We start from the raw sequence: 16,332 nt of genomic DNA, 5'->3' as shown, positions 1-16,332 counted from the left end.
AAAATTAAAGCAGAATAAGCCTTCAAAGTATTCACAACCATGATTAGGCTTGAAAAACAAATAATCGATCGCTGCACGATTTTGTAGTACAACTTTTCTAGCGTCTCCTAAGTCAGTCAATAGATTTGCAATTGCAATGCTGGCAGCATTAATGCTCTTAACTATGATGCAAGCGATTTCATTAATTTGTTTACCCTGATATACAGTCAATCCTGGTACTCCTACCAGTGAGAATCCTAGCGCTATTATTTCAGACTGCAATCCTAGGTATGTATTCATAATCTGTGCCTCTATTAGGGCGTTGGGCCTAGGTGGCCTGTCCGGGGTGGGCTGTATGAACAGCTAAACTAAGTCTAGTTAATGCACAGGGTCCACCAGAAATATTAGCTGGAATGTAATTAAACGAGTTGTTCCTACAAGAGCAGAACCAACCTCTGGGCATTGGCACATGCTTAGCTAAACTAGGTGCCAGGATGGTATGATTACATGACATAGTTGTGGTGATATTGATGCATTGAGAAGTCATCCTACTGCACACTTGGTGCGGGTCAGTACTCTTAGTCAAACGTGCCTGAATGCACACAGGGATGTCGCTAACATTACAAGTCATGTTATAGCATATGTCACTTGCAGTTACATTGTGAGTAACTATGGAAGCAAAATTCTTTCGCATGCGTCTAGTAGCATTTTGATCTGTAACATAAGCATATACAGAGACATGTGTTTCAATATCAGAATCTTGCACTTCAGAGTCATTTTTAGCATGGAAAATGTCAGTAAGCACAATGGTGGGAGTAGCAACAGCTACAAAACAAGTCTCAATCAGTTCAGTTGCACTAGTGACATCCTTTAAACACCTGTAACTAGTGTTAAGAACAATCCGTGCCATGTATTCCCACAAATTGTCATCACGTATGTCTAATGCTCTCTTGTCTACTGTTATGTTCCTGTTGGGGCGGTCCGGAGACTGTCCACACAAACAGGGTAACTCCTCATGGTGATGTGCACACATGGTGCTAAGGAAAATGATAAGTAGACAAATCCTGCTAAAACAAGAATTTTGCTGAGGAAAATGATGAGGTAGATTTTCAGACTCAATCGCCGTTTCCTTGGGCGAGGACTGGGTAGGGCCTCAAGGGGGGGGTCACCGTTGTCATCTGAGGATGGTGTATCCTGTGGAGTAATCCTCATGGGGTGGGGGCCCTCTTTAGGTGCATTTTGTGTATCCATTGATTGCTGTCAGATGTCAGGACTGCGGTTCTGGTGATGTCTATCACGGTCGTGAGATCTCCGTATGGGGTGGTTCCCCCTTTCTTTGGATGGAGTCTCGCACAATGTCTCCTGGTTAATATGGATGTGTAGGTTTCTGTGAAAAGAGAGATAAACATCATTGTTGTGACTATTCAAAACCTTTATCAATTCAGTTACATATTGTTCCCGTATCTGATCCAAATCGCCTGGTATAGTGATCTAAGGGAGTCCTTGTCCACGGAGTGGGAAAAGGCTTACCCATTAAGATTTCAAATGGAATTTTTGTGCTTCCATTTACCTACTGAACCTGTCTACTATGACAAAGGGGTATTGATACCCTCCAGTTTCAATGTTTCACTTGCTATGACTTTCCTTTTTTTACATGACACATTTCAGTATTTTACTTGCTATGACTTTCCTGTTTATATGCACTTGCTGTGACTTTCCTGTTTACTTGACACCATGAACTACATCATGAACAGTGGTGCTGCATATTTCTGGAGACCTATTATCCCTCCTTTTGACCAGAGACCATTATTGTCGATGGTCAACATATTATCATATAACTGTAGCTCATATAAGAGCAAATCATGTGGCAGAGATGTGGCACACATAATGCAGTAATATCAGGTGGGGGCTGCGCAAGGGTGTCAATTGGGTGGGCAGCCACCGGCGGTAGAGTGCCCACGGCACTTAACTACCACTAGGGTGTGTGGAAGCATAAGGGCTTGTCACAATTCTTCTATATAAATAGCATGCGCCATAGGCTTACCATCAACACTTGTAAAGTATAGAAAGTTGTAGGATAGAATAAGGTATTAGCAATAGAAGACTCAACAGCTACCGCGCAAGCTGCTAGCACCCACAGGTAGGCAGATATGCCTTGCGCAATGAGCGGTAGCACCTTAAAGAAGTATGCTATGGGTCTTTAACTGTTTCCGTAAATCTGGGCTAAGTCTGCAACCATGGTCTTACAATTTCCTGCAGTACAACACAAAGGCAGATTATAGTTAGGCAGACTGAGTATAGGTGCAGATGCCAATACCCACAGTAAAGCTTTAAATGCATTTGTGCCAGTTTCAGTCCATTGCAAATTGTCAGATTCAGAGTCTTTAAGTATGCTCCTTAAGACGCTTTCAAAATATGAACAGTCTGGAATCCATTGTCTGCAAAAACCAACCGTGCCCAAGAATGTGAGCAATTGTTCCTTAGTTTGTGGCTTTCTATGGCTGAGATTGCCTGGATTCTCTGTGGGTTTATTAGTCTATGCCCCTGTGATAGCAAGAAACCCAAGTACTGTACAGATGGTTTGCAATACTGCACCTTTTTAATGATACCTTGTGCCCCTCCTCACATAGGTAATTCAGCAGTGAAATAGTGTCTCTTTCACAACTTTCTCGGTCTGCACTACACAACAATAAATCATCAACATATTGCAGGGGAGTTGACCCTGACTGATATCCCCAGCCCTTTAGAGATTCGCGGAGTACATACCCATAAATCACGCTGTTAGCGGCGTACTTCATTGCTAATTGCGCAAAGGTGATTGACGCCGATCGCGCGTGAAGGCAAACAAGGGCCTTATCTTCTCACTTACTGATATAGAATGGTATGCATTCCCTAAATTTATGACACTGTAGTATGTTGAGTCTGAAGGTGTAGAGGTAAGTAAGGGGTTAATGTCTGTTACAACGTGTACCATCGGGTGCATGAGTCTGTTGATGGCCCATAATTCTTCTCTTGATACCAGGGATACTGTTTTTGATAAGCAGGTGTGTGGGTCTTTAAGAATGCTTTGTAGGGGGTACAAGACACACATCCTACATGGATTTTGGAAAATAGCCCACACGGCAGGTTAATTTGATCTAATGGACAAATGTCCGTACACTAATATAATTGTGCCATATGTCCTCTAATATTCTCTGAAACCTTCTTGTTTACAGGCTAATACAACTGCCATAGACTGTCTATTAAACCATAATCCTTCCATTTCTACATGCATTAACCCTGACACATATGTCTAAGATAAATAAGGCATGAGGCTATGTATTAGAGGAGTTGTATCAGAACTGTGTAATACAGAAAAGGATATAAGTTATTATTGCACGGATGCAAGTGTTCCTTCCAGAACTGGGATCTTTTGTAGTGGGAGGTGTAGTTCCAAACAAATTTCTTTAGTATAATTTAGTCCTCGGGCTGTAGTTCCCTCAGTGAAGGTTGGATCTGGAACAAAAGAGAACACCTAACCATGCACTTTAGTTAGTTCACAAATTAATTGAGATACAAAATTAGTTAAAACATCAGAGTGTAATTGCAGCTGTTGGGGAAAGTAACACCTTAATCTGGGAGCTGACTGAAACAAAATTTTGAAGGCGACAGTTTACAGCCCCTTCTTAGTCGGTATCTAACACTGAACAGAACTACAGGCAATTTGCCAATAAATTTCTGACTCGGTTTTGTTCGTCTTGTTCACACTCTAACATCCCTTCCATGGGGTGGCAAGCACACTCCACGGGTGAGTATCCGCTGGAAATAGCATTTTCCCAAATCTGCATTATGCTTTTCCCTAAATTTTCTTGTCCCATAGGGAAATGGACATTAAGCCGGTAACACAGAATGTCCGGAACACTGGGCATTACACGTTTCCTACTCAGGTAAACTTCAGGATACCCCCCTTCCGTGATACTAGCTAGTCGCCACCCCCCTTCTGTAATCCCAAACAGAAGTCCACATACGCAATTATTACACGACATATCTTCCCTGTACACTGTACTAGGTTAACCCACCAAAGCTAAGATATTCCACACACAATCCAGTGTAATTACCCCCACTCCAGCATGCACAGTGCTCAGCTGGAATGTAGCTATTAACCCCTCTAATGCCTGCACATAAGAATCCTGTCACTGACCTTCACAGGCACAACTTCAGACGGACGGTTAACAGAGACCAATTACAGGGAGACACAAGAATACATAGAAACAAGAAACATAAATCAGGCCATAAATACCATGTGCAGGTTCAGTTAATAGACTGCAGGCAATAGGAACCTGTCTTGGCTGGCTGCCAGGAAGCCACTTTCGACTACGGACTAATTCACAATAGGATATGGGGATGACACGGTAAAGAAACTATAATCTAAGTTCCCACCATGTCCCGGAGGTGATCAGTCTCCGTCCCATCCCGTGTCAACTGTCCGGAACCCTTATATTTGGCTTAAAGACAGACAAGACCTGCAGTCTCACATTGGGCTTAAATTTTTTAAAGACATAATCAGTCCTCACGGTATTTATTTCTGTTCAAATTAGTTCAGCAAAGCGTGTGGGTGCGCACCGATAGAATCATACTGACACCAGGTTCAGTATTCCTTGCAAGTTTATCATGAATGTGTAGTGATAATTTCTTAAAATTTCTTGAAATTTTATTTCATTTATTTTCAACTCCTTATAATGAAACTTAATTGCAACAATTCCGTAAAAGCAAAAACCTTATTAGCTCATTCAGAGGTATTCCTTAAGGTTGCAATAAATTTTAGATAAATATAACATTTACTTCTAAAGAGAATAACAAAGACACAACACAGACAAACAGTAATTCATCCAACAGTATCGCAACAAGAGACCTGTGCCTACCTTTAGAGGCTTATCTTTATGTTTACCAAAAAACTCCTTATTACCTTTGGCTACTTCGCACAATTAACTCTTAATGCCGTTAATTTCCAAAGATCAAAAAATATAAGCACGCTTGGCAAAGCAAAGTCGTCGGGGCTGAACTGAGATCAAGGTCCCAACAATACCCACAACGATATGCGATCAGTCTTAATGCCCTGCGTGTTTATGTGAACATTTTAATATATACAGTACAATATTGGCAGATAGAGAAGAATAAGAAAATCCCTTCAGGAGGCTCCCAGTCAAATATGAACAATTTTGAGCGGCCAACCTCCTGCTACCACAGCAGACTATAAATTTACCTCAGTAAATCCTGCGCTCCTACAGCGCACACAAAAAACCTTGCGCTCTCAGCAGCGCAATAAATCACCTTGCGCTCTCAGCAGCGCAATAAATCACTTATAGGCAGACTCCGATGTTGCTGCCAAAAAAAAATACGGACATGGCGGTGCCGTAGCCAGACAGAGTAAAACTCAAAATTAATAGAGTTAAACTCACCCTTCCAGCTGACGACACCCCACTTCTGGTACCATAACTGTAAGGTCCCTGACCGCCGATCTTAGATTTAGTAATCCGTGGGAGCCCTCCTACCAGGACAAAGGCGTATACGGAGACAAGAAAGACACAGCTCCAAGGGAAGTTCAAACTTGTCCAGTTTATTCTTACGTGATCATAGAATTTATACCCCTTGTGTATATGCAAAGACAAAGGAATCATTATAAAATAAAGATGGAGTAGAACCTCATTATCTACAAGGATGGCCTTCAAGGATGGCTAATGCGGGACAGGAATTTAAAGGAGGATACAAGGAGTAGAAAGGCGTTAGTGCACAGATAAGATTAAGTTGTTTCTCAAGGCTTATGTTGTGTCAGGTGCAAGTTGTGCAAGGGTACTTTTTGGGAAAAACAGCTTATTATGGGATGTTCAAACCTTGCTGGTTGCTGTTACAAAATGGAGATACATCTCTAAAATGGAGTATGATATGCTAAGCATCAAAGTGTATCAAAGTATCAAAATACATGCATATATGAATATATAATTACATGAATATATGATTATATGATATTATATCAAACCTTACAAGTAGTACTCTGGCAAGGTCCTACCACTGCTGTGGCAAATAAAACTTACATTATCATTATCCACAGTTTTGATCCAGAGTAAGGCAAAAAAAAAAAAACCCAACCTGAAGCCTGTGTCAATTATATCTTAAAATGAAAAAAAAATCCTCCCAGACCCCCATAGTGATCGGAAACATTCCCTGGATCAAGGATTTGACATTCATTTAACATTTAATGATACTGTGCAATGAACTGCTTCTCTGATGACATCACATCCTTCTTCTTCTCCACCTCCAGCCCAGCTTTCCCACTTCCCTTGATTCATTGCTCCCCATCCAATCAAAGCTACATCTGATTCTGCCAATTTCTATACATGAACCAGTGTAATCTGGCTCCTCGCCATTCAGATCCCTATTCATACAGTCCCTGCCCTTATAGCTCTAGGGCTTTCCTTTCTCTCTGGGCTTCCTAGTAGGCTGTATGCTAATCCTCCCCCAAATAATATTAAGGACAAATGAACCCTTTCCACAGCACAGTACATAAGGGAGTAAGAAAGAAATTGGGGTGTTACTAGTTCACATATTAATGAAGAAGTTCCTATGTGTAAGCATATGGCCGATGTCTATTGACCTATTGTGATAGTAGGGCCGTAATATAAACATCTATGCAACATTATTTCCCCAGTTCTAATTGCTCCTTGTCACTGTTGGACTGGTCTTCCAGGGGGCCAAATATTCTCCTGGTTGTGTTCCCAGTCAAGGACTATTCCCATCAGTCCCCCGGCCCTGGTGGGTCTCAGGTGGGACAGGTTCTAATTCCAACCCATTCCAACACTGTTGCAAGTTAGAGAAAGAATATTAGAGCTTTCTTCCTAGTGGCTTTGAGCTTTTATTAACCCCCTACCCACTGGGGGCAGCCCACTAAACATCATCCAATTAATATGACCTACTGGATCTTCAAATAAAAGATGGCTTAAAGTGTGTACCTAAAATCATGCAATAAAAGGAATTTAACACACACCCTTACCTCCTCCAATGGTTTACAACCTGGTGCAAGGCCCAGAGAGTCGGTTCTCCCAATAAAGTCCAGTCAAAATATTTCAGCCGGCACGACAAGTAAAGTGCAAGCGGGGCTTGGCCCCTGCGTGTTTCTTCAAAGAGCAACGTTTCGGAGCGCACCCCTTCGTCAGGCATACAGACACACCAGTGCACATGATTAAATAGTCACAGCATTAGCATATATCAATTTATAGTTAATATATTAACCCTTTGCTTAACGTTGCTTTTTGAAGAAACACGCAGGGGCCAAGCCCCGCTTGCACTTTACTTGTCGTGCTGGCTGAAATATTTTAAAGTGTGTACCTGCAATTTTTGTAGCAGGTAATATTCAAAGATAACCTGCACTTTTTTATTGTACTTTTCATGTATTATTTACATTATTTCTAGTGTTCTTGGGCTAAGAATTTGAACTACCAACTGCTTGAAAGAAAAATGTTATGAATACGCAGAGCTGTAGAATCTTACAATGTACAACAGAAACGCAGGGAGGAAACGTATTATAATAAATACAATGTACAGACAGATACAAATAAATGTGGTATGAGACACAGAAGGAAGGAGGTCCCTGCCCCGTAGAGCTTACAATCTAAGAGGGTGGGTCAAATACAGGCACAAATTGGATGGTAAAAATGCACAATGATTGGGAGTTGACCCTTAAGTGCAGGACTCAACAAAAGGTAGAATCTGAGTTTTCTCTTAAAGAGGTTGAGGGACTGTTCCCTACAGGGGAATTGAGGGGTGGGAATCCCAGAGATAAGGGGCTCAAGGTAGAAAGGTTTAAGACCAGGGCCATTTTACTAAATGGGCAAAAGGGGCATCTGCCAAGGGCCTACCAGCATAGGGGCCCACTTTCAGACCTTTCATCTGCTATAACTTCTGCCTAAAGCATCCCCATGGCACAACCCTCATTCTAATCCACTAGGAGAGCACAACAGTTATACAATCTCTAAAAAAGGCCATCTCTTTATTGCCCACCTTATTATATCCAAGCTCACCTGCCTGAGGGTAAGGGAACACTATCACAAATAGATTGGGATGGCCATAGGGGGCCCACCAATGAGACCAATGAGTGCAAGAGCTCTGTGTTGAGAAAAATTCCACTCTTAACCGTCTAAACACCGAGAACGTTGGCGTTGGCCAATGTTTGTGATATGAATCTTGACATTGATTAAAAATCCAGAGCAAGGTGCCAAGCATACCTAGAGAAAGATCTCTTGATTCTTACATCACTGGCAATCTCTACCTTTCTTAGAACGGACCCCTTACATCCCACCTACCTAGAATAATGACTTTTTGCACACTGCTTGCCAGTGAAATTTGTGGTCACAGACTCATTGCACCCCTGCCTAATGGTTTAAGATGTTTTTGGGGGGTGATGTTTAGTATTATTAGTTACTTTGCCAGTCATTAGGTTTTAGCCCATTTTTCATTAACATGACAATGAAATTAAGTAGGATTTATGGACAAGTCCCCAGGATGTTGATTCTTCTTGCCGGATCCTGCTTGGAACATTGCAAGAGAGGGAGGGTATAATGATATTAGAGATTGGGAGGGATTCTCAGCCGTATAAATAGTAGATACAACGGAAGGCAGAAACTACTAGAAGAGAGAACCCCTGTGTCAGTAGGAGAGGAGGTAAGTCGTTATTTCTCTCACTGTCCATTTTTATTTTGCAGCCTAGAGAAGTATTGTTGCATTTGCAATCATAATCCCCAATCAGCAGCGGCCATTCTGTAGATGAAGTACAATAGTTACACAGCCCCCATGGCCCTCACAATCAGTGTCTATAGCTGGTCAGATATGAAAACATGGACTTGTCTATTGACAGTAGCATAACTTGGTCACTGCCAAGTTTACATTTTTTAGGTTTGCAGACATAGGGGCAGATTTTTTAAAACTCCATCATTTCTCTTTTTGTTTTTTTCAAAATTATTTTCAAATTCAACTAAACTCGTTTTCCGGAATGTCTAATATTTACTAAACAAAAAAAATCACAAGGAAAAGTCGCTGCGAGAAACGTCGTAAAAAAAAAAACTCGACTTTTCCAAGTTGTTGGTGCGAAATTCAAAAAATTTGTGATTTTCAGACAAACCAGTGAAATCTCTAAAGTTTGGGAAAAATAAGAGAGAAGTTCAAGGAAAAAGAAAGGGACCTTTGCCTTTGACTCCTACATGAACTGGGCAAGTTTAATCTGGTGAATTGTCCTAATCAGATTTTTAGCTGTTTAGACGCATAGTAAATGTCTGAAAGGTCACAAGTGTTTTTTCCCTGTGACTTTTTCGAAAAAAGTTTAAAACGAAAAGTCTATGGTTCCCTGATTGCTGTTATTGTTGTTGTCCTGTGACTGATACTTTTTTAGGCGTGCAACTCCCTTTATATTAACTCTCTCTCTCTCTATCTCTCTATATAAAATTTCAGACCTCAATTGCCTTCAAAAACATTATGGTCATTCCATTAATTATCCTGCTCATGATGGGACTGACTTCTGCAACAAAACAGGCAGGTAAGTCAAAGCCAGACCAGCGAACACACTGTATCTCTCCCCCTGGGTTGGCTTCTTTGGCTCAGATTTTTATCCTCAGAGAAGAGGTTTTGTGACTGCTGTGACTTCATAATGCCAGAAAGCAAACTCTTTTCATACCCGAACATCAGCATAAGGAAGGAAAAGTGGGCCCATTGCAGTACTATTTAGCTCCAACAATTTAATTAGTTCAAACACACAACATGTTTTGGACCAGAAGAGGTGAACTCAGCCCAATGGCTTTGCACCGACTCCACATTTCATAACTTTTTGATGATAGATCAGCCAATGAATGGGCAAAGTTGTGTCTTTTACTTCAATACTTTTTGTTACAGTTAGAACCCACATTTTTTCTCGTTCCTCTCAAGTGTTCTGAGAGCAACCATGCAAATTATCATCCAATTATAATAGATAGATAGATAGATAGATAGATAGATAGATAGATAGTTAGATAAAAGAGTTCACCTTCTTTTGAACATTTGAATCAAATAAACCCATAGATCCCAACTCAATACATTTTCTAAGACAGGATATCCGGAGATTTGGTACAGTCAGTTCTCCATCTACATTAATAAATACAAGTATGGGATCTATTTTTTTGGAAACTCATTATGCAGAAAAAATGCAGTTATGCCATTTCCCATTGTTTGGTCTTTAAATAAACTCTTTAGTTGTTGTTTTTGGCTGATTTTCTTTTTCTATAATAAAACTTGATCTGAACTGAACAGATTTTTTTTTTTCTAATTCTCCTCTCTGTAGGTAAGGTCTTAGAATGTATAGACTTGATGCCAGTCCCAAAGGATTTTGTCCCATGTGAGGATATCAAAAGAGTCTGGGTGTTTCCCAATGCTTTTATGATTGCTTGTAAGTATTCCACATGGATTATATTAATGGAAGTTTTGTTTTAATTTGTAGTAGCTCAGTTATGGGCTTATTTATCAGTTTTTGAGTTTGTAAATTTAAGTTTGTTTTTCTAAATTGAATAAACTCACATAGTTAACGGTCACTGATTCATTAATTAATGAATACATCTCATTTGAATAACATTTTCGAGTTCACAAGCTTTAAAAACTTGAATTTGAAAATAAGGCGTGACTTTGCTTAGGACAACTCCCATTGACTTCTTTAGAAACTCACAAGCTTTTACATGGGGAATTTTTATGTTCCAGTTTTTGCACTTAATAAATACCAGACATTTCAAGCCATAAGTAGAATATGGGAGAATGTTCTGTAAAGCAAAGCAAGTCAGAACAGACTGGTTATATGGCCCATACAGTAGTCCTTCAAATTCCCAGCTGGGAACCGGCTTAGGGCTTTAAAAATACTGTCTATTTCTTGTACAATGTTGTATATTAGGAAAAATAATTATTGTCCATGAACTTTTTGCAAATGTATTTCTAAGCTTTACTGTTCCTTTACTGGGGCCGATATCTAGTTGCCTTGTGGGACAGATACACAAACATGACTTTCCTTTTCCCTCTGTTACAGCAGGGTTTGCCACTGTGTATTTTTTAACAATGTGTGATACACGTACATATAATAAGGAGTTCCAAGCTATACTGATGTGCTGTTTCATCCCCGGCTGCTCATCCAAGCACTGTAAGTAGTTATGAGCAACAATACTTCATACATTTGGAAGCAAGGTTGTTAAGAACCAAAAGCTCCACCCCTGTTGCTTTCTGAGCCCTCCTTCTCTCTCCGACTATGAAGATCTCAAAGAGGTGCCTCACTGCCTCTGCTTCATTTAAAATCAGGCACCCACAGTAGGCACCTCTTTGAGGTCATCATAGTCGGAGAGAGAAGGAGGGCTCAGAAAGCAAACGGGGGAAGAGCTTCATTCTAGACAAGGAAGTAACTAAAAGAGCTGCAGTTCAGCTTCTTGTAATAGAGAAACAAATTATATTTTCAGTAACAGGTATAAACCTGTCTAAGTCTCCAGAATATGCATTACAGGGGAAAAAAATTCCCAATGTAAACAAATATGCAAGGATGTTGATAAACCACATTTTTACTTCAGCTAAACCAACAATAGCTAGATCATGGGGATCCCCATTCTTGCCTATACTGCAATTAAAAAATAAGATCAATTGGATATATGTTAATAAAAAATTAACTAGCATTCTTAATGTTAAACAAGAACAGTTCCAAAACGTATGGGATCCCTGGGTACAATACACCCCCCCCCCACCTAAACCATGCCATCCCTTCATATCATATATAAAATAAAAGGAAACCTGGAGGAGGGAAAGGGAAATGGATGGAACAATTAAACTGAAAATCCTAAGGGACATTTGGATGAGGCAGGATTGAAATAAAAATGAAAACTTATAGATAGAACCTGGATCCTGGAGTGGAAAAAACAGAGGCCCCCCACCCAGTTTGTTTTGGTTTTAGTTTAATGAGGTTGAACATAATTTTTCCTATCATTTCCACTTATAAACTTTTATTTTCCGGCAAGTCGGGACTCAGATAAAGGAAGACCCTGATTTGGACACCGTCTACCCTACCCTCCCCTCCCTACCCATTCTTCCCTCCCCTGAAGAATGACACACAAGAACTATATCTGGTTGACAATCGTATAATTTATAGTTGTAACTATACATAACTCTGTACACCATTGAATTTATTGTTATGAACATGTGATTCTCAATAAAAAAAGGTTAAAACTGCAAAAAAAGATATAAATATTGGGATACTTGTATACATTGCGCAATTTTCTAAATGTTTTCTCATAGACTTGCATGCACTGGCAAAGTAAAATGTAACTAAAAAAAAAAAAAAAGTTTACTTTCTCTTTAAGTGTTTATACATACCTATATCCCAAGTGCAAACTATAAAATGGACTTTCTCATTGGTTCATGGGTCGATGAATACTTTTGTGGGTTTGAGAAACTTATATTAAAATAAAACTTACATTATCATTATCCACTGTTTTGATCCAGAGGAAGGCAAAAAAAACCAACCTGAAGCCTGTGCCAATTATGTCCAAAAAGGAAAAATAAAATCCTCCCAGACCCCCATGATGATCGGAAACATTCCCTGGATCAAGGATTTTAAATTAATTTGACAAGTAATGATACCATGTAATGAACTTCTCTTGTGACATCACATCCCTCTACTTCTCCACCCCCAGCCCAGCTTCCCCCCGCCCATTCGACTCACTGCTTCTCATCCAATCAAAGCTACATCTGATTCTGCCAATCTCTAAACATGATCCAGTGTAATCTGGCTGCTGGCCATTCAGATCCCTTGTCATTCAGTCCCTGCGCTTATAGCTCTAGGGCTTTCCCTTCTCTCTGGGCTTCCTACAGTATAATATCAATATTAAGTATGAATTAACCCTTTCCACAGCACAGTACATAAGGGAGTAAAAAAGAAATTGGGGTGTTTTCCCATATTGATGAAGAAGTTCCTATGTGTAAGCATATGGCCGTTACCTATTGACCTATTGTGATAGTTGGGCCGTAATATAAACATCTATGCAACATTATTTCCCCAGTTATAATTGCTCCTTGTCACTGTTGGACTGGTCTTCCAGGGGGCCAAATATTCTCCTGGTTGTGTTCCCAGTCAAGGACTATTCCCATCACTCCCCCGGCCCTGGTGGGTCCCAGGTGGGACAGGTTCTCATTCCAACCCATTCCAACACTGTTGCAAGTTAGAGAAAGAATATTAGAGTTGTTTTTCCTAGTGGCTTTGAGCTTTTAGTAACCCCCTACCCACTGGGGGCATTTTTTCTGATGTTCTCGGGCTGAGAATTTGAACTACCAACTGCTTGAAAGAAAAATGTTATGAATACGCAGAGCTGTAGAATCTTGCAATGTACAATGGAAACACAGGGAGGACACGTATTATAAGAAATACAATGTACATACAGATACAAATAAATGTGGTATGAGACACAGCAGGAAGGAGGTCCCTGAGCCGTAGAGCTTACACTCTAAGTGGGTGGGTCACATACAGGCACAAATTGAATGGTAAAAGTGCACAAGGTTTGGGAGTTGGCCCTTAAGGGCAGGACTCAACAAAAGGTAGAATCTGAGTTTTCTCTTAAAGAGGCTGAGGGACTGTTCCCTACAGAGGAATTGAGGGGTGGAATCTAAGGGATAAGGAGCAGCAAGGTAGAAAGGTTTAAGACCAGGGCCATTTTACTAAATGGGCAAAAGGGACATCTGCCCAGGGCCTACCAACATAGGGGCCCACTATCACTTCATCTGCTATAACTTCTGCCTAAAGCATCCCCATGGCACAACCCTCATTCTAATCCACTAGGAGAGCACAACAGTTATACAATGTCTAAAAAAGGATACATTTTTCAGTTTACACATTTTTTTCTGCAATAAAAGACCATCTCTTTATTGCCCAGGTTATTATATCCTAGCTCCCCTGCCTGAGGGTAAGGGAACACTATCACAAATAGATTGGGATTGCCATAGGGGGACCACCAATGAGCCCAATGAATGCAAGAGCACTGTGTTGAGAAAAATTCCACCCTTAACCGTCTAAACACTGAGAATGTTGGCGTTGGCCAATGTTTGTGATATGAATCTTGAGGCTAATTAAAAATCCAGAGCAAGGTGCCAAGCATACCTAGAGAAAGATCTCTTGATGCTTACATCACTGGCAATCTCTACCTTTCTTAGAACGGACCCCTTACATCCCACCTACCTCCAATAATGACTTTTTGCACACTGCTTGCCGGTGAAATTTGTGGTCACAGACTCATTGCACCCCTGCCTCATGGTTTAAGATTTAGTGGTTGAGCACAACTGCCCCTTACTTGCTATAATAATGAAGAGGCAAAACATATTCTTGGGGGGTGATGTTTAGTATTATTAGTTACTTTGCCAGTCATTAGGTTTTAGCCCATTTTTCATTAACATGACAATGAAATTAAGTAGGATTTATGGCCAAGTCTCCAGGATGTTGATTCTTCTTGCCGGATCCTGCTTGGAACATTGCAAGAGAGGGAGGGTATAATGATATTAGGGATTGGGAGGGATTCTCAGCCGTATAAATAGTAGATACAACGGAAGGCAGAAACTACTAGAAGAGAGAACCCCTGTGTCAGTAGGAGAGGAGGTAAGTCGTTGTTTCTCTCACTGTCCATTTTTATTTTGCAGCCTAGAGAAGTATTGTTGCATTTGCAATCATAATCACCAATCAGCAGCGGCCATTCTGTAGATGAAGTACAATAGCTACACAACCCCCATGGCCCTCACAATCAGTGTCTATAGCTGGTCAGATATGAAAACATGGACTTGTCTAATGACAGTAGCATAACTTGGTCGCTCCGGGCCCCTCGTTTCTTCATCCCTGCCCACCTCCTGGCCCGCACAGCCACCATTTTAAAATTAGGAGAGGGGCCAGGCAGAGGGGATTATGTAATGTAGACACTGCTGTAGACCGGGACCCCCCTGCGACTGCAGGGTCAGCTGTAGAGGTAGTTACGCCACTGTTTGGTGAGCTTGGCTAAAGAGTAATGGGCCAAATAAAACTGATCTAACAGTCCCCTGGGTTAACAATCAGATCACAAAGGGGATCAAGAGAGACCAACATCTCAATCCATATCTCTTATCTATATAATTACATTGGTGGGGGAGGCAGCACAGAGGCCAATAATATATAATTAAGAATTATTAATAATAATAAAATTATAATAATAAATAATTTGCTCCTAAGCAGGTGACTAGGCAGCCATTATTCATGCTCAGCTTAAAGTGGAACACAAGCCTAAAAACCTTGCTTGATAGTAAAGTCTTAATAAAGTAGATTTTTTCATTTACTTCACTGTTTTTGCCAAGTTTACATTATTTTGGGATGAAGACGTAGGGGCAGATTTATTAAAACTCCATCATTTCTCATTTTTTTTATTTTCAAAATTATTTTCAAATTCAGCTAAACTCGTTTTCCCGAATGTCTAATATTTGCTAAACAAAAAATCACAAGAAAAAGTCGCTGGGAGAAAAGTCTTATAAAAAAACTTCACTTTTCCAAATAGTCGCTGCGAAATTCAAAAAAGTCATGATTTTCAGACAAAACAGCGAAATCTCTAATGTTTCAAGACAAAAGAGAGAACTTCAAGGAAAGGGAAGGGACCTTTGCCATTGGCTTCTACATGAACTCGGCAAGTTTAATGTGGCGAATTGTCGCATTCAGGTTTTTTGCTGTTTTTGCTCTGCGACTTTTTAAGAATAAAAAAAAATTGAATCAAGTTTAAAATTAAACCAAATTGTTCCCTAATTCCCTAAATTGCTGTTTTTGTCCTTTGACTGGGAATTTTTTAGGTTTACAACTCCCTTTATAATAACTCTCTCTTCCTCTCTCTCTCTATATATATATCTAGATTTCTTTATTAGATTTGAGACCTCAGTTACCTTCAAAACAATATGGTCGTTCCCATAATTATCCTGCTCATGATGGGACTGATTTCTGTGACAACACAGATAGGTAAGTCAAAGCCAGACCAGCAAACACACTGTATCTCTCCCCCTGGGTTGGCTTCTTTGGCTCAGATTTTATCCTCAGAGAAGAGGTTTTGTGACTGCTGTGACTTCATAATGCCAGAAAGCAAACTCTTTTCATACCCGAACATCAGCATAAGGAAGGAAAAGTGGCCCCATTGCAGTACTATTTAGCTCCAACAATTTAATTAGTTCAAACACACAACATGTTTTGGGCCAGAAGAGGTGAACTCAGCACAATGGCTTTGCACCGACTCCCCATTTCATTACGGTTTGACGATAGATCAGCTAATGAATGGGCAAAGTTGT

At 40.3% G+C, this 16,332-nt stretch overlaps 1 protein-coding gene across 1 annotated transcript; it reads right to left on the bottom strand.

Annotated features, from left to right (window-relative positions):
- Positions 1-292: 292 nt before the first annotated feature.
- On the bottom strand, positions 293-1,671 carry LOC116407680. Its single transcript, XM_031893510.1, has 2 exons — positions 524-1,671; positions 293-493 (listed from the first exon to the last, which is right to left on the bottom strand). Exons 1-2 carry the CDS (start codon positions 1,010-1,012, stop codon positions 308-310), a joined length of 675 nt encoding a protein of 224 aa, XP_031749370.1. The 5' UTR covers positions 1,013-1,671; the 3' UTR covers positions 293-307.
- Between the last annotated feature and the right edge of the window lie 14,661 nt (positions 1,672-16,332).

This window comes from Xenopus tropicalis, chromosome 9 (assembly GCF_000004195.4).
Source record: "Xenopus tropicalis strain Nigerian chromosome 9, UCB_Xtro_10.0, whole genome shotgun sequence".
Taxonomy (NCBI): domain Eukaryota; kingdom Metazoa; phylum Chordata; class Amphibia; order Anura; family Pipidae; genus Xenopus; species Xenopus tropicalis.
The sequence above is the reverse complement of the archived record's forward strand: the minus strand, read 5'-3'. Positions and strand labels throughout refer to the sequence as shown.